Source organism: Microcaecilia unicolor, chromosome 9 (assembly GCF_901765095.1).
Source record: "Microcaecilia unicolor chromosome 9, aMicUni1.1, whole genome shotgun sequence".
Lineage (NCBI taxonomy): Eukaryota > Metazoa > Chordata > Amphibia > Gymnophiona > Siphonopidae > Microcaecilia > Microcaecilia unicolor.
Window position 1 is genome coordinate 118,606,949 of NC_044039.1, and position 23,405 is coordinate 118,630,353.

Sequence of the window (23,405 nt, forward strand, 5' to 3'; positions counted from 1 at the left end):
CTAGATCAATGGATGGCGTTAAGGGCTCAGGCCAGTTTTAGGCACACGCCGGTTTCAGTTTTACCACATGCCTTTTTCCCGTCCCATTTTTAAAAAGCCCTTTTTTGCAGGCAGTACAAACTGGCCCTGCGTGTGCCCAAAAACCGCGCCTACTCTGCTGCAGGACACTTTTTGCCACGGCTTAGTAAAATGGCCCCTATATGAATTCTTTGCTTTGTTCTTTATGGAAGAAGATGTAAGAGATCTACCTATATTGGAAATAGTTTTCAAGGGTGATGATGCAGAGGAACTGAAAAATCTCGGTGAACCTGGAAGACACACTGAGCCAAATCAACAAATTAAAGAGTAGTAAATCACCTGGGCTGGATGGCATGCATCCAAGTATGCTGAAAGAATTCAAACATGAAATTACTGATCTGCTGTTAAGATCTGTAAGCTGTCCTTAAAATTGTCAGTACTACCAATGCAATACCAATTTTTTTAAAAAGAGTTCCAGGGGTGATCCAGGAAATTATAGACTGGTAAGCCTGATGTCAGTGTCGGGCAAAATAGTGGAAACTATTATAAATAGAGCCCTATTTTAGGGTTTTTGGAACTCTGCTCAAACACCTTCACAAGAGGTCTCCTGCCTTGCAAGGTCTTCCTGCCGTTCTTGCATCATTCCAGTTCCTTTCTTGTTCCTGTTCCAGCCATGCCTGCCTTGCCTTGAACCTAGTTTTGCCCTGCCTTGAAGTTCCAGCCTCGCCTTGCCTTGTGTCCAAGTTCTACGCAGACTCCAGTCCTGCCTTGTTTCCAAGTTCCTGCCAAGCTCCTGTCCTGCCTTGTCTCTGAGTTCCTGTCAAGCTCCTTTCCTGCCTTGTCTCTGTATCCCTGCATTGCCTGTGTTTCCTGGTATCTGTGTTGTCTCTTGTCTTGTCCGGGCTTGTGCGGTCCCATATGCACGGCCGTGCCAATACGGTAAGCGAGGTAAGCATGGCAGGGGGGCGCCGCCGCACCATGCTTACCTCCTCGCCCTCCCACTCCCATTGCCCAACTGCCCGCGCTCTCTTCTCTCCTGCAGCAAATCCCTTTTTCTTTTTTTAATACTTTTAATTTTACCTCCGTCCGGCAGCGCAGCGTCAGTGCAGGAGGCGGCGCTCCCGGTCTAGCCTTCCCCTTCGCTCATGTTCCGCCTTCTTCTGACGTCATTTCCTTGACATCAGAAGAAGGCGGAACATGAGCGAAGGGGAAGGCTAGACACGTCGGGAGCGCCGCCTCCTGCACTGATGCTGCACTGCCGGGTGGTCACGGAGGTAAAATTAAAAGAAAAAAAAAAAGAAAGGGAATAGTTGCCGGAGAGCAGGGGAGAGAGAGGAGCATGCAAGGGCAGGGTTCATGGAAGGGAGAGAGAGGAATTGCTGGATAGGGTCAGGGATGAATGGAGGGGGCAAGGGACAGATGGGCATGGATTGATGGGAGGGTAGGGCTCAGGGAGAGAGGGGAATTGCTGGATAGGGTGAATGGAGGGGGCAGGGGACAGAGGAGCATGGATGGGCATGGATTGGGAGGGCAGGGCTCAGGGAGAGAGGGAAATTGCTGGATAGGGTCAGAGATGAATGGAGGGGGCAAGGGACAGATGGGCATGGATTGATGGGAGGGTAGGGCTCAGGGAGAGAAGGGAATTGCTGGATAGGGATGAATGGAGGGGGCAGGGGACAGATGGGCATGGATGGATATGGATTGCAGGGCAGGGCTCAGGGAGAGAGGAGAAACTGCTGGACATAAAGGGGAGGGAAGAGAGATGAAGGAGATGAAATGAGGGAAAAGGAAAAGAGGAGAAAAATTGCACATGGATAAAGAAAATAGGCAGAAGCTGAGGACCAGAAATGAAGAAGAAAGGAGGAAAGGAAAGAAATAAATGAAAAGGAAGCCCTGGAAACGGAGTTAAGAGGACAGATAGCCGCAGAATCAGATACTGGGCCAGCATGATCAGAAAAAGAAAGTCACCAGACAACAAAGGTAGAAAAAAAATCATTTTATTTTCATTTTAGCGTTTGGAATATGTCCACTTTGAGAATTTACATCTGCTATCTTATTTTGCAATGTATAGCAATTTGTTTCTAAGAATATTGCTGACAATTCCTGTCAGTGTGGTAAGTGGTGAGCGATCATTTTCACCGGGGGGGGGGGGGGGGGGGCGCCAACTGATAGTCTGCAGGGGGGCGCCAGAGACCCTTGGCACGGCCCTGCCCATATGGATCCAGTTCTTGCCCTACCTTGCCTTTTCTTGTATGGTCCCAGTTCTAGCCTTGTTTACTTGTCTTGCCTTATCCTGTCTGGGTTCAGTTCTAGCTCTGTTGCCTTGCTTTACCTTGCCTTGTCTGGATACGGTTCCTGTCTTCTCTGTCTTGTCTTGTCTTATCTTGCCTTGCCTTGTCCTGCCTAGGCTTGTCTTGTCTAGCCTTGTCTAACATTGTCTTCAATAAAGCCTTGTCCTGCCTTGCCTAGTAATCCTTGGTTCCAGCCTTGCATCAGTTCCTGCCTTGTCTCAGTTCCTGCCTGGTTCTTGTACTGCTTCAGTTCTTGTCTTGGATCACCTTGCCTTGATGCCTGTTTTGTGCTATCCCGGGGAACTTGTCTGCCGCAGCCAGGGGCTGGCTGTGGCCCAAGGGCTGACTACTCTTTTGTTTGTGAGAGATTGTGAAAGCCATGAGCCCGACGTGTCACCTGGTGTTAGTGCTCCTGCTTTGGTCTTGTCTACAGTTTAGTCCTGCTTCAGTGTCATGTCTCTAGTTTAGTTCACCTCAGTCCTTGTCTAGTTCTGTCCAAGAACTAGCCATTCACATGGTCCAGTTCCAGCAAGCAGAAGAGTGTACTCTTCTTCGCGGGAGCAAGGATGCTGCAGATCTCCTGCTGGGAGGGAAGCTTCTTCAGAGTAGGCTTGCTTGCGCTCAGCCATGGCTGATTATATGGCTAAGGTCCCTGTGAACAGATGTCTTCAACCTTATGTTTTTTGTACTGTGCCCAAAGAACCAGACCATAGGGGCGTGGTCTAGGACACCTTTGATTCCATTTGGGCCTGCGGTTTCAAGGACTCTTCTGGGAAGTCTGTTGCCCTGCTCCTGTGTTCCCGACAAGGTTTTTCAGTTTCCTGTGTCACTCTTCCACAGAACTAGGGAAGAAGGCCTTTGAGGAGGGGGTACTGTCATGGTCCTGCCATGACTCCCATCCCAATGCACCTTTTTCCCAGGGAACTTGTGGTGTTTCCCAGAGCGGAAGTGTTCTGCCTCCTTCTGCAGTTGCTTTCTGGTCCTCCTAAGGCACACACGCATGCTGAAAGTGCTTTTTTGTGGATCCAGCAGTGGGAGTCATCAGGGAATGCCTTCTGGCGATGTCTACAGCACAGCCCAAATTTAGGATGTCGGGACTCTGCTCAGACACCTTTGCAAGAAGTCTCCTGCCTTGCAAGGTCTTTCTGACATTCCTGCCTTGTTCCCGTTCCAGCTATGCCTGTCTTGACTGCAGTTCCTACCTAGCCTTGCCTTGAAGTTCCAGCCTTGCTTTGTCTTGTCTTCGAGTTCCTGCCAAGCACCAGTCCTGACTTGTCTCCAGTGTCAAGCTCCAGTCCTGCCTTGTCTCTGAGTTCCTGCCAAGCTTCTGTCCTGCCTATCCATGTCCCTGCCTTGCCTGTGTTTCCTGGTACCAGCTTTGTCTGCCTTGTCTCTTGTCTTGTCCGGGCCTGTGTGGTCCCATCCGGACCCAGTTCTTGTTCTGCCTCAACTTGCATTGTCTGGATTCAGTTCTAGACTTGTTTCCTTGTCTTGCCTTGTCCTGTCTGGGTCCAGTTCTAGCCCTGTTGCCTTGCTTTACCTCATCCTGCCTTGTCATGTCTAGCTTTGTCTGCCTTGTCATGCCTAGCCTTGTCTTGCCTTTTCAGTCAAGCCTTGTCCTGCCTTGCCTAGTACCCAGTGCATCAGTTCCTGCCTTGTCTCGGTTCCCACCTGGTTCCTGTACTGCTTCAGTTCTTGTCTTGGATCACCTTGCCTTGATGTCTGTCTTGTTCTTGCTCAGGGGACTTGTCTGCAGTAGCCGGGGTCCGGCTGTATCCATGACAAATGTCAAAATAACTATTTTCAAAACTCTTTTAAAGACATTTTTCTATGCAGTTTGACTAAATCTAAAGAGGATATGCTAGAGGTGTGTTTTAGGCAGGACTAAGGCAGGCTTATGATTTAGATGTTTTATGTCCAGGACAAAAAATAGGACATTTTTGGCTAGATCTGTTTCAATAACGACTAAGTTCCAAAAAGGTGCCCAAACTGGCCAGATGACCCACTGGAGGGATAAAGGCATGACCTCCCCCCTTAATCCCCCACTGGTCACTGACCCCTCCCACTCCTGTAGGAGGTGAAAGTGACAGTACATATCAGGATCTATGAGAGCTGCAGATATAATGGCCATTCCTCTTAGAACAGCAAGCAGGTTCCTGGATAGCCTAGTAGTTGATGCAGTGGACTGTAGAGAAGGAGACCCAGGCCTAAAAGTGTGAGCACCTCAAAAACCACAAAATACCTAATGAACCCACATATAGGTGACACCTGCAGCCGTAAGGGCTATTGTAGTAGTGTACAGTAAATTTCTTGCTATTTCTGTAGGGCTCACCATACAATATAACAGGGTTATGATGTGATGTGTACCTAGGGCCTTTTATGTGAAGTTCACTGCATTGCTCCCTAGGCTGCCTCACCACTCTGCTGGGATGTCTATGTGGCCAATCTAGAAAGACTGCTGGCCTCCAGACATCCCAACTACTCTTTTGTCTGTGAGAGATTGTGAAGGCCATGAGCCTGACGTGTCACCTGGTGTTGGTGTTCCTGCTTTGGTCTTGTCTACAGTTTAGTCCTGCTTCAGTGTCATGTCTCTAGTTAGTTTTGTGTGTTTTTCCCTTGGAAGTTTTTTTATTTGAAAAGGGCCCTTAAAAAAGACACGCCAAGCACAAAAACATATAAAATAGGGTGATTTTCAATGTTTTTCTGGTTTGAAAATGACCATGTTCGACACCGGATTTTTGGACATTTTTTGCAAATGCACTTCATTGTTTTCAGCTGAAAATTCATCGTCTAATTTTCTTCACAGGATATTAGCATATGTGTGCAAAAACATGTGCACATTTAATCACAACCACTTATACCAAGCCTACAGCTGTTGTAAATGCCTGTGCCTAGATATTTCCACGAATGCATGTCTAAATGATAGCATTCTGTAATTTACACATGTACCTGTGTGTACTGTCCAAACAGCACCCATATGCACAGCCACTGGCAAAGTATGCACCATCAAATCTTGGCACGTACCTTTGCACTAATCTATTCTATAAGAGGCCACTTAAACTCATAAATGACTAGAATATGGCCATTTATGCAGCTACCTGCTGTCTAACACTAGGTGTCTCCTTATACAATTATCCCCTAAACAGAAATTTTTATACAAATCCGTACCAGTTTCTCTTGTTGTTGTTTCACGTTTGGGCAGCTTGGTCATGTCTAGGAACAATTAAGAGAATTTTAAGCCACCGTCCTGGTACCCTTTATCTGCTCCATGTGCACAGGAAGCGACTTGTGGAGACAATTCTGAGATGTGAGTCATAAACACCAAAAATACTGTTTTCCACCCACCTCATCAGTCACACTCAGACCTACTTATTGAAGGACCAGCTATATTAATAAAGCTTTTCCCAGGCACATAAAAAAGGGGTTTTATAACACTGTACAATTGCATACACATACATGCATATAAAGAGCCAGATTCAGCAAATGGTGATCAAATTTAGACACCGGAAAAAAAATCTGCACTAAGCGCTATTCTATAAAGGGTACTCCAGGCATCATAGAATAGCACTTAGCGTGGATATCTGTGCGCAACTTTGGGCAACAGAACTTACTCCTGCTGAAACCTGGTGTAAATCCTGTCGTGCAAGTTAGGTATGTAACACCAGTATTCTATAACACTGTGCCCATATTTTGGAAATGCTCTTGACCCACCCATGCCCCTCCCATGGCCGCACCCCCTCGAACTATACACAAAATAATTTAGGCGTGCAACATTATAGAATAGTGCATAGGCAGATCCACATGCAAGTCCCTAATTAGTGCCAATTAATGTCAATAATTAGTTTACATGTGGATCTGGGCTCCGTGCCCAAATTTGGGTGACCTATATAGAATCTAGGGAAAAGTGTGGATCTACTTTACACAATCTGCATATAGGCATTGTTTGGGTGGAATGGGTGCACACATAAAACACATACACTTGTACAGCGCTGCGTAACCCTAGCAGCGCTATAGAAATGCTAAGTAGTAGTAGTAGTTTATACCAGCTTCAGAGCAGGTGTAAATGTCTGCATTAGCATTTGTGCACTATTAAAGCTGGATCTAGGAATCTATTATTATCATCATCATCATCCTTCAAGCTGGGATAAAATAGACCATCTGAGAAACTCTCAGCCCCCTTTGATCCTGGGCAGCTGGGTTTGATTCCCTCTGCAGCTCCTTGTGACTCTGGGCAAGTCACTTAACTCTCCATTGCCTCAGGTACAAATAAGTACCTGTATGGAGGAGTGGCCTAGTAGTTAGGGTGGTGGACTCTGTTCCTGAGGAACTGAGTTCGATTCCCACTTCAGGCACAGGCAGCTCCTTGTGACTCTGGGCAAGTCACTTAACCCTCCATTGCCCCAGGTACAAATAAGTACCTTAATATGTAAGCTGCATTGAGCCTGCCATGAGTGGGAAAGCACAGGGTACAAATGTAACAAAAAAAAAAATATATATATATATACTATGTAAACTGCTTTGAATGTAGTTGCAAAAACCACAGAAAGACAGTATATCAAGTCCCACTCCCATTCCCCAATTCAATTCAAACTGTTAACGCCTCAAAATTTCATCATAAGCATTAAACCCTTTGCCCTTTACCCCACCCTAGACTAGTCAGTGTCAACCTAGCCAACACACTCCCCCAGCAATACATTAACATAAACACCCCAAGTGATTATGAACTCATTTTAAACCACATAGCAATGTCAACAACATTTCCCATGTTATTTTTAACACATACTGAGAGGGGGAAAAAAACAATGTAACTGTTCTCCTAATGTGTACTATTTCACCATAGGAAGCACTGTTATAAATTAGTGTGCATCACTGACGACTTTGCCCCGAAACAAAAAAAGAAAAAAATTAACAAAATGAAAAATCCCATAAATGATGTAAGAAACTAAACAAATGAAACATTTTTGCCCTGTTCGACCAACTGCCAGTATTTCCTGCAAAGATAATTAGCAGGTAATTCCCCCCACAGTGCATTGCAATAATCTACAGAACACAGAACCCGAGCCACATTATTCAGATAAGGACTCAGTCTAGAAACTGTAGGACTTCAAAATATGATAGGATTACACAACTTTTATATCAGCTTCACTGGCTTCCAGTTGAAGCCAGAATAAAATTTAAAATTCTTACGCTGACACATAAAGCCTTATATTTATTGATTCCATCATATTTAGCTAATCTTACCCTGCCATACTCACCTACACGAACACTTCGATCGCTTACAGATAATAGATTAGTAATTCCACCACCACAAAAGGCTAGATGGGAATCTACTAGGAATTCAGCTTTTTTCTTTCTAGCTCCCTCTCATTGGAATTGTCTTCCTAAAATTATTAGATTGGAAGAGTCCTACGTCCAGTTTCGTAAACTTTTGAAACATATCTGTTTCAAAATACTTTCGATAATAATCTGGGATAAAAAAGGGGACAAATAGGCAGAATGAATACGCAGTAAAAATAATATGTTTGCTTATATAGTATGTTATGAATGGTTGTCCAATGTCTACTGGTATTAGTATCTTTTAGAATGGTTGTTTTAGTTTTTGCTGTGCTTTTCTATCAAATCAATGGATTTCTTATATGTTTTTAAAAATGATATTTTATTTTAAGATGTAAACCGTTCTGTTTTGTGTATGCAATTAGAAATGGTATAGTAAAATAAATAAACAATAAATGATAAACTAGCCTCAATTTCCCATATAATTTGATTAATTTGCTTTATGCCCACCTACTCCTTCTTCTTCTAAAATAACCCCTAAAAACTTCACAGAAACAGGGGGATGCTCCTGCCTTCCACTTGAAGTTGTAATTGCAAGCCATTCCGATCAACAGGACCAAAACAAAGCACTACTGTTTCCTTAATATTCCATTGTAATCCACTTGCAAATAACCAATTTTGAACACTTTCCAAACACTGTGATACTACTACCTGTTGCTCATTTCTATTACCCTTCACCAGCAGCAGAAGTTGTACATCGTCAGCACAGGCATAGAAAGAAACACCAAAAGATCTTAGCAAATTTCCTAATAGATTTAGGTAAATACGAAATAATAATGGTGAAAGGGGTGGACCCTAAATAAACTCCTGGTTCCTCATTAAAATATAATTATTTATCCTAATCATTCATAAATATTGTAAATTCCAGTGACACCTATAACAAACAAAACACATAAGAGCTGATCAAGACTGACATGCTATCAAAACTGACTGGGAAGATAACTAATACTGAAAGTATAAGAATAGGAATCCTTGGAATAATTATTGAATTTTGAGAATTTACAGCATTTCTTACCACTTATGGACAAACAGAATGATTGTTGATAGATGGTTCACTTGGACTGTGATGAGGACAGTGTTGCCAAACTTCTACCCTGGTCAGTCCTCTTCAGTTTTATGTATGTTGACTGTTGTGCATTTTCACTTACTATTTCACACAATTTTAGCTAGTTATATGAAAGAATTGCTCCTGGATAACCAGGAGTTTAGATTTAGCTCACACCGTATCATTAGCAGCTCAGGATGAGTTACATACAGGGAATCTGGAGATCATTTTCAGAAACGCCTATGTATATGTCCCACACAAACATCATAAGAACATAAGACCAAGGTCTATCAAGTCCAACTTTCTGACAGTGGCCAGTCTGGTCACAAGGATCTGGTGGATCCCCAAAAGTAGCTCAATTTCTTAGAGCTCCTCCAGGGTTAAGTGATGACTTTCTCAAGTCTGCCTGGCTAATATTTTTTTAATGAGCTTTTTCTCCAGTTCTCAACCCAGTCCTTTAGCCAGTCAGATTTTCAGGATACCCACAATGAATATGCATGAGATATGTCTGCATACAATGGAGGTAATGCATGCAAAGTTATCTCATGCATATTCATTGTGGGTATACTGAAAATGTGACTTGCTAGGTGTGCCCAAGGACTGGGTTGAGAATCCCTGCTCCATGAACTTGTCTATACCTCCTTTGAACCCAACTATGTTAGCCACCTTGACCACGTCATCTGGTAACATATTCCACAGTTTAATTCAAGTGTTGCATTGATGACCAGCTCTTGAACTGATGTGACTGGCCCCATTTAGTATTAACGTTGTCTGTCAAAATGAAAATGGCACTGTGATATTGTCTCCAGTAACCACTTCAACAGGAAAAGTTTGATCAGCCAAGCATCCCTGAGGAGATGAATCCTTGATAGGCATCTGAGTTCACAGAAAGGGGACAGTAACAGAAGTTTGCAACTCCCATCAGACTGCAACCTAATTTCATATGACTGGTGGCAAAAAGACATCTCATGAAGCTATTGGATTCCTCTTCATTTGGTTGTAAAGCTGTAAAATTGCGGCTAAACTACAAAAGCTGTACACTGCTACCAGTAATAGTGAGGTCACAAAACGAATGAACAACTCAAGATGCTGATGGCAATGCACTCCCTTTTCCATTAACACTGTGTTTCACAGACCTTTAAAAGTAGTTGTGCAATTAAGTGCTGCTTGCTAATAGCGTAATTTCAATTAAAATTTGATTTATAAGAAAATTGATGGCAACTAAAATCTCTGTGGAACTACCAGTTCACCTCAGCATTCAGTTTTGGACGTAAGATTCCTCTTTCTCATCTAACCTATCAAAAAAGGAAGAAAAAGGGAAACTGGTATATAGTGCTGGAGGTTGGGGATAACCATGGTTGTAATTGATAGTTTTACCCTGGGGAGTGTTAGCTGTCATGCTATATTTTTTGCAAAAATTCACAACAAGCTTAGGGCCCTGTTTACTACGGTGTGCTAGCATTTTTAGTGCACGCTAATGCTAGAGACACCCATATATTCCTATGGATGTCTTAGCACACGCTAAAAAAGCTAGTGCACCTACAGTGCAGCTTAGTAAACAGGGCCCTCAGGGTATAATAGATCAATGGTTGCCCTGCTGCCTAATAATAACCTACAAAATAGCTGTTAAAGTGTGCTGGTGAAAAACTGAACTTCCACATGTATCTCTAAAAGAAATAAAATAGCATCCGTGCAGAGAGCTGTGAGATAGTTCCCCAGTTATATGGAATCTACAAAGGGAGAATATGGATTGAAGGGAACCACAGCCAAAATGTGTGAATTCAAAAGCAAGAAAAGTACTTCTCTCCCTCTGCCATCTACCACCTATAGCTACACAGCTCATTGGAATATAACTGCATACAGTATATGTTATTCAAAAGTGTTCAGGGTGACCATAGCCCTTACTGCTAATCAAAATATTACAAGAAAATTGGCACCTGAGTCGAGGTGGTCCAATACCGTGTGCTTAGCAGGGCCGCCAAGAGGGGGGGCAGGGGGGACAAAATTCCCCGGGCCCGGCCCTCCAAAGGCGGCCTGGTGCTGCAGTCCCCTCTACCTGCCCCCTCCGTCCATCACCGGGCCCCCCTGAATTCAAATCATAGCGCCTCACCTTGACCTCGCTCCGTGTGAAAGAAGCGCAGCAGCGGCAGTCTGCAGATCGCCTCCCTTAAGGCCCGAAGGGAGGCGATATGCAGACTGCCGCTGCTGAGCTTCTTTCACACAGAGTGAAGTCGAGGTGAGGGGCTATGATTTGAATTCAGGGGGGCCCAGCCCGGTGGTGGACAGAGGGGGTGAGTGGAGGAGGGGCAGCGATGACGACCTTGGGGGGATGGCGGGGGCGGGACCCCGGAGTGGCCTTGCCCCGGGCCCAGTCCAGTCTCTCGGCAGCCCCAGTGCTTAGCACCAGCTCTATGACAGCATCCTGGAGCCAAGATTCCATTAGAGAATACTAGTGTAAAGTTGGCATTGGTGCGCCTATCAGGGGCGTATCTGCGTGGGGCCACAGGGGCCTGGGCCCCCGCAGATTTCGCCCTGGCCCCCCTCCCCGCCGACAACTTTCCCCCGCTGCTTACTTTTGCTGGCGGGGGCCCCAACCCCCACCAGCCGAGGTCCGACCCGAAGTCTTCATATTTCGTCTTCCTCCGACTCCTCCGTGGCCATGCTGTAAGTAACGCTGCTGATTCGTTGAATCCAGTTTGGAGTCTGATGTCGCAGCATGTTGTACGCGCGTACAACGTGCTGCGACGTCAGACTCCAAACTGGATTCAACGAATCAGCAGCATAACTTACAGCATGGCCACGGAGGAGTCAGAGGAAGGCGAAATATGAAGACTGTGGGTCGGACCTTGGCTGGCGGGGGTTGGGGCCCCCCGCCAGCAAAGGTAAGCAGTGGGGGAGGGTTGACGGCGGGGGGGGGGGGGGGGTGGAGAGTGGTGGCGGCGGCTGTGGGGGGGAGGGAGGCAAAAATGTGCCCCCTCTCTCTGGCTCTGGCCCCCCTACCGCCGGATTCCAGATACGCCCCTAGCGCCTATGTGTCGGTGCACTGCCTTACGTAAAGTCAATAGTAGCCGTAAGTTCATACCTCCAGTGATGTGCATAGTTTATAGTATTCTATAAGCTACACACATACCTGGAAGACACAACCATGACCCTGTATGCCACCTAAGCAAGCAGGAGTAGAGGCTGACCACAGGACGAATCCAACACTGGAGATAATGTAAAGAAGTACTTTATTGTTGCTAATAAAGCGCACAACTAAGGAAAGCACTGCCAAAAGTCGTAAAAGCAACGTATGACTACCTAAATTTCCGGAAATCACTAAAAACAACCCTGTTAAAAAAGGCATACCCCACCGACCCAACATAAAAGCCTGAATACCTACAACACAACGAAACCAAAGTTTGTAATGGACATAACTGAACTCTTCTTCTCTAAGATCCCCCAATGTGTCTATCACACATAAACCTTATTCTACCACAATATCACCTTGTATTTGTTCATACCGGAATTGGTGAACGCCGATACGGTACTATGTAAGCCACATTGAGCCTGCAAATAGGTGAGAAAATGTGGGCTACAAATGTAACAAATAAATAAATAATACAGAGGGACCCACACGGTTTGTGTTTCGGAGTCACAAAATGCCTACATCAGGGGTCTTGTAACAATTCCTCAGAAAGCACTATGTTTTTCAAAACAGTCAAGAGACGCCAACTCGAGGGACTGTAGTACAACCAAAGTGGCCAAAAGGCATGAGCAAAAAACCCAAACACTGCTGGGGCCACAGCCTCTACGCCTGCTTGCTTTGTCTTCTTGACGTAGAGGGTCCTTCCTACCTTTGTGTTTTCGCTCCTGTATGCCACCTTGCAGTTAGGTGCTCTGGCACTTAGGGCTACGTTATAGAATAGCTCCTAGTACACAAAGGTGCCTGTCAATTAACAGCACATCTGACACATCTAAGTGGTGCTACTTTATAGAATTTCCCCCTAAGAGTCTATCGACCAGAATGTTGCATTTACACTTTATTTACTTTCCTATTTTTAACCTAACCTAAAACATTTTACATTGCATAAACCTAGCACCTCAATATGGTTCACAGGTTTACAGTTCTTCATATGTTTACAAGAAAAGTTTTAAAATCAAAAACTGACAACATTGTTTCAGTCATTATGCATGATAGACAACTTTAAATAAAGGAAGCCATTTTAGATGTGTAAAGAAAATTACTTGAGCAGGAACAGTGGAACCCTAGGTTCTCAGGATGCCAAAATCTTAGAACCTGAAAAGTATTTAAAATGCACATTTCAATTCATTCTAAAGCAATCTGTCCTTCTGGCAAACTTTAGTCATGAAGCAATTCGCACACACTAAGGGATGTATCTGAAGAAGACAGTTCAAGCTTCTCCCCAGCCTGTGTGGTGCCCCATCTCCCACCCTTTGCCTGCTTCTCCCTGCACTGCAATGGAATAAAGTCTGGCAGCATTACAGTACTGAAAAAGTTTACACCTTGTACTGTGATCGTCATATTTTTTACTATTTTATTTTACCAAACCAAATCCATTGAGACACAAATTATAGTAATTATTGTAGGTAACAACACAAAAAAATATGATCTTTGTATGTATGTATATGTATGCAAAAACAGGTTCGGTTTCCTAATACTCAAAATAGTTAATAAAATTAGATTCCTAATGAACTTGCATATGTACTGAAATACGCACACACACATATACTCCTTAGAAATCTAATTGTAATAATAGATAATAGAATGGCTTTATACTATAATGCATCATATGCAAACTGAAAAGAGCCTTTTTTCGAAAACACTGGTAGATAACAAATTTGCTGCAAAGTCTCTCCGGCATGCTAGATCAACACAGAGCAATTCAAATGTTTACTGTTGTAATCTGTACAAAAGATAACAGGTAGAGCAACTTGCAAACTCATCCGATGAACGCTTATCTTGTAGGCAAATGCAATAACCAGGATACATACAATGTGCCGTGATACGCTGCCTGCATCATTTCCCCGCAGCCTAACAGAGCCTGTAGGCAGCAAGAAGAAAGGAAAAGAAGAAAAAGCGTTCTCTTACCTATTGTAGAAATATGGGAAGAATGAAACTCGTTATCTGTGAATCTGCACAGCAAACACGTTTTTCCCACCCCCGAATCCCCAATCAGAAGGAGTCGGAATAAGACATCATATTGTTTAGCCATGGTGTGGCTGCACACACAGCCTGTTCATAGAGAACAGCGCAGGAGAAGCGGAGGTTTCTTTAGTTCTGGGAAGCAGTCCTCTCTCCTTCCATAGCTAGAAAGCGAGAGATCAAAGCAGTCTCATCTTCTTGGCCCTCTTGATTTCCTGCCTCTGGATAGCGCTCTCCCCTTTGTCCGGGAGCCTCAGCAGTGGTGTGGATGTGGAAGCCTCTTTTATTGTTTCTGCGCTGGGCAAATTTCCTGTGCGTTGAATGAAAAGCGAGCAGGAGCTGACAGATCAGCTCTCAAGCGAGAGGAGAATATTGTCAGGAATTCGTGCAGTGGAGGCGGAGACAAGGCAATCCAGGACTCCACCTGAGGGCAGAACCACAACAGCAAAAGCTATTACCCTCTCCCCTTTCTCTGGCTCCTTCCTTTCCCACACATTGCGCTTCAGGCTTCAATTACATCCATCCCAAGTGCAATGGATAATGTGAAGTGATAGTCCCCTCTCCCAGAATGAGAAATGCTATACAAAACAGTATCAGTAGGATGAAATTGTTAATTTAATGCAAAATATATGCAGGGGCTGGCAGTCAACAAATTTCCTTTCAGGAATGTGACGATTATTAGGGGCCTCCTATTTACCTTGATTGTTCTTTGAGTTTACTATAAGTGCCCCAGAACAGGGACTGTCTCTGATTCTGTCTATACAGCACTGCACATATCCAGCAGTGTTATGGAAATCATCGTAGTTTAAACTGGGACTACTAAAGGGATACACTACCTAATATTTTTTGCTGTACAGTCTTTACAATTTCATGAAACATGTTACTAACAAAAGAATCACATTGATCTACTAGGCACATTCTTCATCAGGACATCAATTTGAAGTCACAAATCTTTCATTTTGACAAACTGCAATACACATTCTAACCTAAAAATAAATAAATAAATAAAGGTCGGTGTTATAGGAGCCATACCAACTCATCAACTTTGTATCTGAACATGGAGCATTAGTATGATGAGTGGAGAGTATGAGAGGAGGAGTGGCCTAGTGGTTAGGGTGGTGGACTTTGGTCCTGAGGAACTAAGTTCAATTCCCACTTCAGGCACAGACAGCTCCTTGTGACTCTGGGCAAGTCACTTAACCCTCCATTGCCCCATGTAAGCCACATTGAACCTGGGTACAAATGTAACAAAAATAAAGTGACAGGGTTCCTGGAACCTTATACCTCACCAAGAAAACTAGAAATACAATAATATGTTTCTATTGGCAAACTTCTATTCGACAGTATCTTTGAGTACCACTGTACTGAAATTTTATAACTGGAAACAAGATTTAACTAGCTTCTAAAATATACAGTTTTGGGAACCATTGTTATTCCCAAGCTTCTGGCAACATGAACTGACTAGGATTTGCCTGATTGAACTCATCTGGTCCCATTTGTTTTCCTCTTCTACTCAAGTCTTATCAAACTCTTCTCTTTGTATGCTCTTCCCTGTCCTATTAATAATGGAGTTCCCTTTCTGTTTCCTCCTTCTATGTTTTACATTTTTAGCCTGTACAGCTTTACCCTGCAAAGTCAATTTGAGCGGTACAGCGAATTTCATTAAATTATAAACTATGAGGGAACTTGTGAATTATGTTACCTTGATACTGGTACACATGGGATGAATGATGGGGAGGGATAGTTCAACTTTTTCTCCCCCCCCCCCCTTTACTCTCTCTCTCTCTCATTCTCTTTCTGACACTCAAACACATTCACATGTTCTCTCCTCCAGAAATGACCCCTGCACACTCTATATTTCCCTCTCCCTCAGACTCAAGTAGAGAATGACACGGGGACAGGGACCCACAGTAACCGTGGGGATAGGGACAGTGCCTGTGGGGATGGGGTGGGGACTGATCCCATGGGGATGGGGTGGGGATGGAGACAGAGCCCATCAGGATGGGGACAAACTTTGTCCCTGTGTCACTTTCTACTTTGAAGCCTGTTAATCAACTGGACTGTTATTTATGTTTGATTGATGCAGATGACAATATTTTTATTTTTTTGGAAAAACAAGCAAACATGCTGGCCACAGCTAGAAAAATTTGCATGGGGGATCCTGTACAGCCTGCTACCAGCACATCTTCTTCAAAGACATCTTCTATTGCAGGAGGGACTGTGGAAGACAGGAGAGCTAGACTGAATCCTGAGATTGTTGAGGACTTCTTATTCATCCACAGATTTAAAAATCATAGCAGTGCTTCAAAGGGCATATGTCTCCCCTCTAGAGCATACAGAATTGGTTCTATTTTGTACCCCTGGACATTTTAACAGGGTGGATTAGAATTCCTTGGGGTAGTAGAAGTCAGCTATTGTTGGGGTTGGAAGGGTAGAGGGTGATGGTGGTAGGAGGGTTTATTATAGTTGCTCATTGTTATTGTTTTCTATTTGTAATTTAAACACAGCATATTGTTCCTTTTTATACTTTAATAAAAAGATTTAAATATAAAGTCATAAATGTTCGAGGCTTCTGCAGATGAGGACAGAGCCCACGAGGATGGGGATGGGGCAGGAACAGAGACAGGGGCTGGAGATGGGGCCTACAGGGACAGGGACAAATTTTATCTCCGTGTCATTCTCTAGTCTTAAGTCTAACATCAGCACTCTTCTTATTTCTGCTTTCAGACTGAATCCACCACATTCATTCTACCTTGGCCCCCATGCCTGATCCAACCACTCCCTCTCTACCTCCTACTACTAGACCTATCAGCCTCTAACCCTTCTTTGAGGATGTGGCCACTACAGAACAATTCAGCTGCCACCGATTCCACAATTGTCCCTTTTCTTTGGCCTGTGTGGACTAATTCAGTTGCAGCTATCTGGCTATCTGCTGACAAGGGTCAACACCCAGAGATTTCTAGTACATCTCTGAAGACAATTCTAATAAAATCCTGGAGTTTCTGGATGAAACCTCAAGGATTCCAAGCTCTGGCTACACCTTGTATCATAAACAGGTGTAATATTCACAATGACTGCCCATTTGTGCAGCTGGTTTTCTAGGATATGTCACCACCTGAATAATGAGGAAAAACTGTTAAGGAAACAATTGTAAACAATCAAATCCTCCACTCTCCACTTTCTATATAAGAATTAAAATTATGATAAGGTTTCATTAACCCACCAGATCAGAACAATGTTTCTTATAGTTTAGTCTAGGGATGAGCACAGTCAAAAATGTTTAGTTTATTTTTAGAAAATGTGGAATTTGCCCTCAATCTTTTATGTTTTTAAAATTTGTTTCACACATTCATCTTTGGAACAAATATTAACAGATATTAGAACATTTTAATACATACAAATCAATTGCACACACATTAAATCGTTGGTTAGCATGTGTTAAATCAATTTTTTGTGCATTTAGGGATGTAATTCTATAACTGGGTGCCTCCATTTAGATGCCCTGAGACCAGTGGCGTAGGAAGGGCGGGGGCAGTGAGGGCGGTCTGCCCCGGGTGCATGCTGCAGGAGGGTGCAGAGAGCAGCCTCGTGCCTGTCGGCTCCGCTGGTTCCCTGCTCCCTTTGCCCCGGAACAGGTTACTTCCTGTTCCGGGGCAGAAGGAACAGGGAGCCAGTGGAGCTGAAAGGCGCGCGGCTGCTCTCTGCACCCTCCACCAGCCAAGAATGCACCCGGGGGGGGGGGCTTGATGCGCCGGGGAGGGGGTGTCATTGCGCCGTGGGGGGGGCTTGATGCGCCAGGGATGGGGGTGTCATTGCGCCATTGGGGGGGGGTGTCATGCTGCACCCTGGGGGGATGGATGCCGCTGCACTCCGGTGGGGGGTGCGCAGCAGCCATCTGCCCCAGGTGGCAGCCGACCTAGGATCACCACTGCCTGAGACCACACAGCAGGAGCTTATTCCATAACATATTCAGGGCCCTGTTTACTAAGCTGTGCTGTACTCACACAAACCTTTTAGCATACGCTAATACGCTAGAGACAGCCATAGGAATATAATGGGTGTCTCGATCATTAGCATGCACCTACAGCACGCCTTAGTAAACAGGGCCCTCAACGAGGGAACTGAGGCACCTAGGCTCCAAGTGTAACTTGGTATCGGCATGCCTAACATTTAAGTGCCCAAAGTTACAACAGGCGTAGAGCTGGCATAATTGAAGGCACCTAAATGTGGCAAGATGGATATAACTTGCAGTATTCTGTAAGTTACCCAAGTAAGTAAGAGACACACCTATGTCCCGCACTTGCAAATACATGCTATGTAAATTAAGCGGGTATTTGCTGAATAGCACCTAGGCCCCCTGCTAGCACTTATGCGTGTATGTGCACATATGTGCATATAACCTTTAATATGTGCATAAATGTGAACACCTAGGTTATAGAGTTTCATTTTACATTTCTTAAGGTGTGGAAACGAATCAAATGCATGATATGGTTTATTTCATTTAATATACTGTCTTTCCTCAAGGATAACAAGCCGATGTATAGTAAGCATTAAAAGCAATACATTTATTTTATTTTGTACATTTGATATACCGCGAATTTGAGCCTGGGTAGGTGACTAGGTGGTTTACATCATGACTAAAAAGTAACAGGACAATGCTGATGAAATGGGGCAGGGGTCATGGAGAGGGAAAGGAATCAAGGTGGAAAGGAGAGAAAAGAAAGGGTGGGAACTAAGAAAAAAAAAAAGAAAGAAAACGAATATAGGAAAACCTGGGTAGAACATGACTGGGCATAACTGAAAGTTTCAGAAAATAGATGAATTTTCAAGGGTTTTGAATGATTGTTATGGAATAGGTGCCCTAAGGGATGTGGGCAAAGAATCCCACAGTTTGGGGTCTAGATAGCTGAAGGTACTGTTTGGAGAGAGAGTTAAAAACATAACAGAAAAGAATGCCATTTGCAATAGGAAAAGATAAAGACACGAAAAGGAGATAAAAGAGAGGAAAAAAATTGCACATCCCTAGTTCACCCACCAACTTCTGGACACTTCAGCCTATGAAAGAACTGTCTGCATAATGAGAGCTGCAATGAGATCTAGGTAAAACAAGGGGCTAATTTATTAAACGCTTGTGTACTTTTGTGCCAATGCTTTCCTAATTGAAAAATATAATATTTTCCTGAAATCTGATGGAAACCTTTGCTAAATCAATGCCAGACTCATTATTCCCTCTAAGCTGAGTGGAAGTCCTCCAACTTCATTGCTGCCAGTGAGGAGAGGTGCTTCAATATTGTGTTTTCAATCTCTAGAGATAGGCCGGTTCCCTGGAGTCCTGCAGAAATTCTTTGTCCTTTGCTATTGAAAAATCTGATATTGGAACAGCACCACCCAATGGCAGGACTGTAAGTGGAGGACCCCCACTCAGAGGGAACAGGGCTTGACTGTTTATTCGTAGCGGAATGACCTCGCTGTCACAAGAGACTTTTATAATAGCATAACAAAAGTATTTGATTGATATCTCTGTGCACTGTATGATCTTCCAGTTGTTTCCTGGTATACTTTACTTTGCTTTATCAGGTGCTTATATTCTTCCGCTCACACCTCGAGAGGTTCGGAGCAGATTACAGAGTAAAGAGATCAACAAGATTACATTGGGAAAAACAGGTTTCATAGCAGATTACAGAGTGGATTAACAGGCAGATAAGTCAGTCTAAGGCATAGATCAGTGGCGTACCTACGTTGGCTGCCACCTGAGGCAGGTCGCTGCTACGCACCCCCCAGCACATCACCCATCTTCCCCTCCTCTGAAGCACATCAGCCTCACCACCTGGGGGCACATGGAGCAGTCGCGTGGCTGTTGATTCTGCTGGTCCCTTGCCCCGAAACAGGAGGTAATGTCAAAGGGGGGGCTGGGAACCTGTGGAGCTGACAGCCGCGCGACTGCTCCATGCACCCCTTGCTGCCTGCACCCGGGGCACCGCCCCCACCGCCCCACCCTTGGTACGATAGATGTATAGATGCAGAGAAAGGAACTTCAGTTTGACGTTAGACGTATTTAAAGTGTCCTGTTGGGGAAGCAGATTTACAAGGAGTTTGGTAAGACGTATTTCTTGAATAGAACAGATTTTAAGGCTTTATGGAATTGGGTGTAGCAGTTGATGTTGAGCATTGGTGTCAGTAGGACATTCCAGAATTCGGCAGCTTACTAAGGGAATAGGCTTAAGAAAAGTCTCTTGATGCGGAATTCTTTATAGGATGGGAAGGATAGTTTAAGAGAGTTGCTTGTTCCATAGTCTGAGTGCAGAGTTACATTATACAATCATGTGAAGGGCAATTCTGAATTAAATGTATATTAGCACTTATAAGCGTAAGTGTATGCCTTACAGTGAAAATGCCAGCAGGGAACCAAAGCACTATTTTGTAATGTCATGTAACTTACTTAGCATGTAAATGCAAGGGGGTGTATACATGAATGAAGTATGAGCAAGGTATAGGCAGGGCTCCCAGATATGTGTGTAATTTACAGAATATTGTAAGATAATTCAAGCTTCCACGGTTATGCCAGATCTATGGCATAACTATGGTGTAACTGTGGGAGTGTAAATGTTAGTCATGCTGATATCAGGTTATGTCGCAGGTGCAGTTATAGATGGGGGGGGGGGGGGGGCTCCTACCATGCATCCTTGGGGCACCTAAATGGAGGTGTCTAGTTGTACAATTGCCCCCTATGTGCCAAAGAGAAGGAACAGAAATACAAACATTCTCTCTTTTGCACCAATAGGTGAATCTTTGATAGTTTGAAGAGGGCCTTGAGGATTACATAAGCATTTTGTCTTGGGAGGCTGAAAGATATGAAGGAGAAGTGTGGTACTTTGAATAGCTTGGTGTTTGTAAGAGGAAAGACATTTTGAAGGTAGCCAGAGGAATCTTAAAAACTGGAAGCTGTTAAGCAAGGTGTTGCTGTACAGAAAAAGTTGAAAAGTGAAGCAGAGAGCTAAGGCCCATGACTACTGTCTACAAACCACTTCAGAAGAAAGATCCAGCCTTGCTACCAGGGGCGTGAGTGGAGGAAAAAGGTTGCTAGGCAACCAAACTGTGACTTCCTTGTGGAGAGGGATCAAAAATAGCTGTCTGTCAAATTAGTTTGCAAAGCCAAACCAGAAAAAAAAATCCTTAGGCTGTCTGAAATCTTTGGAGTGAGTCAGAACAACATTCTTCTGCATTGACCATAGTAAACCACTCAGTATATTCCATTCTTGGATACGGTTTCCAAAGGAGTTCGGCCTTCTCAACACACAACTACTGTATAGTAGGATTTGAATGTCAGCTGGATCTACCTGAATAGTCCTTCCAGCATAGGAGTGGTGTTTCATGCTGTTTGGAAATCCTTGGCACTTTCAAAGGCCAGGGCCTGCATACTGAGTTAAAGTCAAAATATTATTTAATGCTTTGCCAATAGGCAGCTACCTCAGCAAGGAAAATAACAGAAAGCTGGCAGAACATTGCAAGTCTGGAGTATTAGTTGATCTGGAAAACAGTTACAGATGGAATTCGTACTATGAAACTGAAAGTTAACCTCAGTTTTCAATATTTAATATGTCACATATGTTTAGTACACTAGGTATTGAATACTGGGTTGATGTGTTGTTGTTGTTTTTTTGCCTTGATAGCCTTATTGAAGGAGTGGAACGCCAGATACTATTTGAATACTATGAATCCTACTGACCACCAGAACAACCTCATGTTTTGTGCCTATTGATGGACTTATACATATGGACTCTACCTCTGTTTTTGGTCTTTTAGCCATACTTTATTGATGCACTGGACCTTTTCGTGCCTTACATATAATAAGCCTAGACTAGGACTAGAACCTGTGCAGTTAGACTTTTACTAGTAGCATGTATTTGTTAACCAGCAGCTAGATAACAAATTGTAGTAGTCAGCAATTTAAGGCAGCTGGCTCTGCCAGCCCAGTCTCGTGATCCATGCATAGAGAGGCTGTATTGTGTAAATGTGCTGGGACACTGCAATAAGTTACATTTCTTGCAAAGTAACAATTTCTATGAAAGCTATGAGACTGACGTATCTTTTCTCTGTGAGAACTACAGAACTACTAATGTATTGCGCATGTGCCTGTACTGCGCATGTGTGTGTGTGACGTATGATGCGTTTTATGCGCATGACCAGTAATCTGTATAAGAACGAGTGTCAGATGACGCTCGACACACAGTATTCTGAGATTGTACTTGGTGCTGTGTGAATTGCTAGCAATAAAAAGCTGATTTGTTTTGGAACCAATTTGTCTTTCGTCTCCTGATTTTCGGACCCGTTACATTTGGCGACCCAGATGGGACCGCAGGAGTAGAAGGGGAAATCGGATTATATTCTTTCCCCTTCCCACTGCAGGCGGATCGGCTCACCGACTCCCCCGGCCGAAAAGGCGGTTAGTGGCCACCGCTGATTTCAGCGTCCGCCTAGCGGCGGGAGGGCCGATCTATTCCGGCCGCCTGAAAGTGGGACTGTGAGGCTCCGACAAAACAGCTTTCTCATTTTTCTTTTTCCTCTCCGGGGAGGCGCGTACGACGACGCGGCCTGCTGAGGCGACGGACAGGCGAGTATACTCAACGTAGTGACCGGCTCGGTAAAGGGCCGAAGAAGAGGACTGATCACCCTCTTAGCCAGTGACTAATACGGACTAGGTCCCGGAACCTCACTAGGCTTGGGCGAAGAAACCGTACGGGAGGGTTTCTTGTTGTGTGCGGAAGTTGTGTGATTGGGCCTGCAGTTCCAGGCTGGGCGACCACGTCCTGGTCAGGCCGAGTGTTGACCCTTCTGTGTCCGGTGGAACGAGACCCCTTACTCCTCCACCATCCCTCCCCCCCTTCGTCTGTCTCCTATCCTTTGGCACTCAGGTTAGGATGGGCGGGGGTGGTTCCACACCGTTAGACTTAATGACGGAACACTTTAGCGAAGTGTTCGACCATGATAAATGCAGTAGGGCCGGGATGATACAGCGATGTCAATTTATGTGGCCCGGCCTAGGAATCGCTGGATGGCCCCCGGAAGGGTCATTCGAGTACGAAAAGGTAGCGGCGGTCATGAATATTGTTATGGTTGAGGGAAACCCCGGTTGTCCAGAGGACATCCCCTACATTGAGGCGTGGTTAAATGTTGTCCGAGACCCACCAGACTGGGCCCAACATGAGGTAGAGAAGGCCGCCCTCATGGTAATAAAACAGAGGAAGGGGCGGGGAGCCAAACGAATCCCGGCCTTCGCTCTCCAAATCCCGGCAGCCGCTGCCGTTCAGAAGGCCAGGGGAACCGCCCCTACAACGCCTGCAACGCCCACCGCCCCTGCTGTTGACGCCCCAGCCCCAGAGGCCCCGCCCCGTGCTACCACCAAGAAGGCCCCGCCCCGTGCTACCAGTGTGCCTTCCAAACCTAGACCACCCATGAAAGGCCGAGGGAAAGTTCAGGGCCAGCCCGAAGAGGTACCCCCGAAGGCCCCAATCCTTGCTGCCACAGAAGCCTACGAAGAGGATGTGGCGCCCCCTCCCTACGTTCCCCTATA

At 44.7% G+C, this 23,405-nt stretch overlaps 1 protein-coding gene across 1 annotated transcript in view; it reads right to left on the reverse strand.

Moving 5' to 3' along the window:
- The window catches only part of RAB15 (RAB15, member RAS oncogene family), a 335,606-nt gene extending 321,466 nt beyond the window's left edge, over positions 1-14,140 (reverse strand). Inside the window, exon 1 of the mRNA XM_030214613.1 lies at positions 13,781-14,140. Within this exon, the coding sequence (XP_030070473.1) occupies positions 13,781-13,904 (124 nt within the window). The 5' untranslated portion in view covers positions 13,905-14,140. The remainder of the gene's footprint in view (positions 1-13,780) is intronic.
- Positions 14,141-23,405: the final 9,265 nt, after the last annotated feature.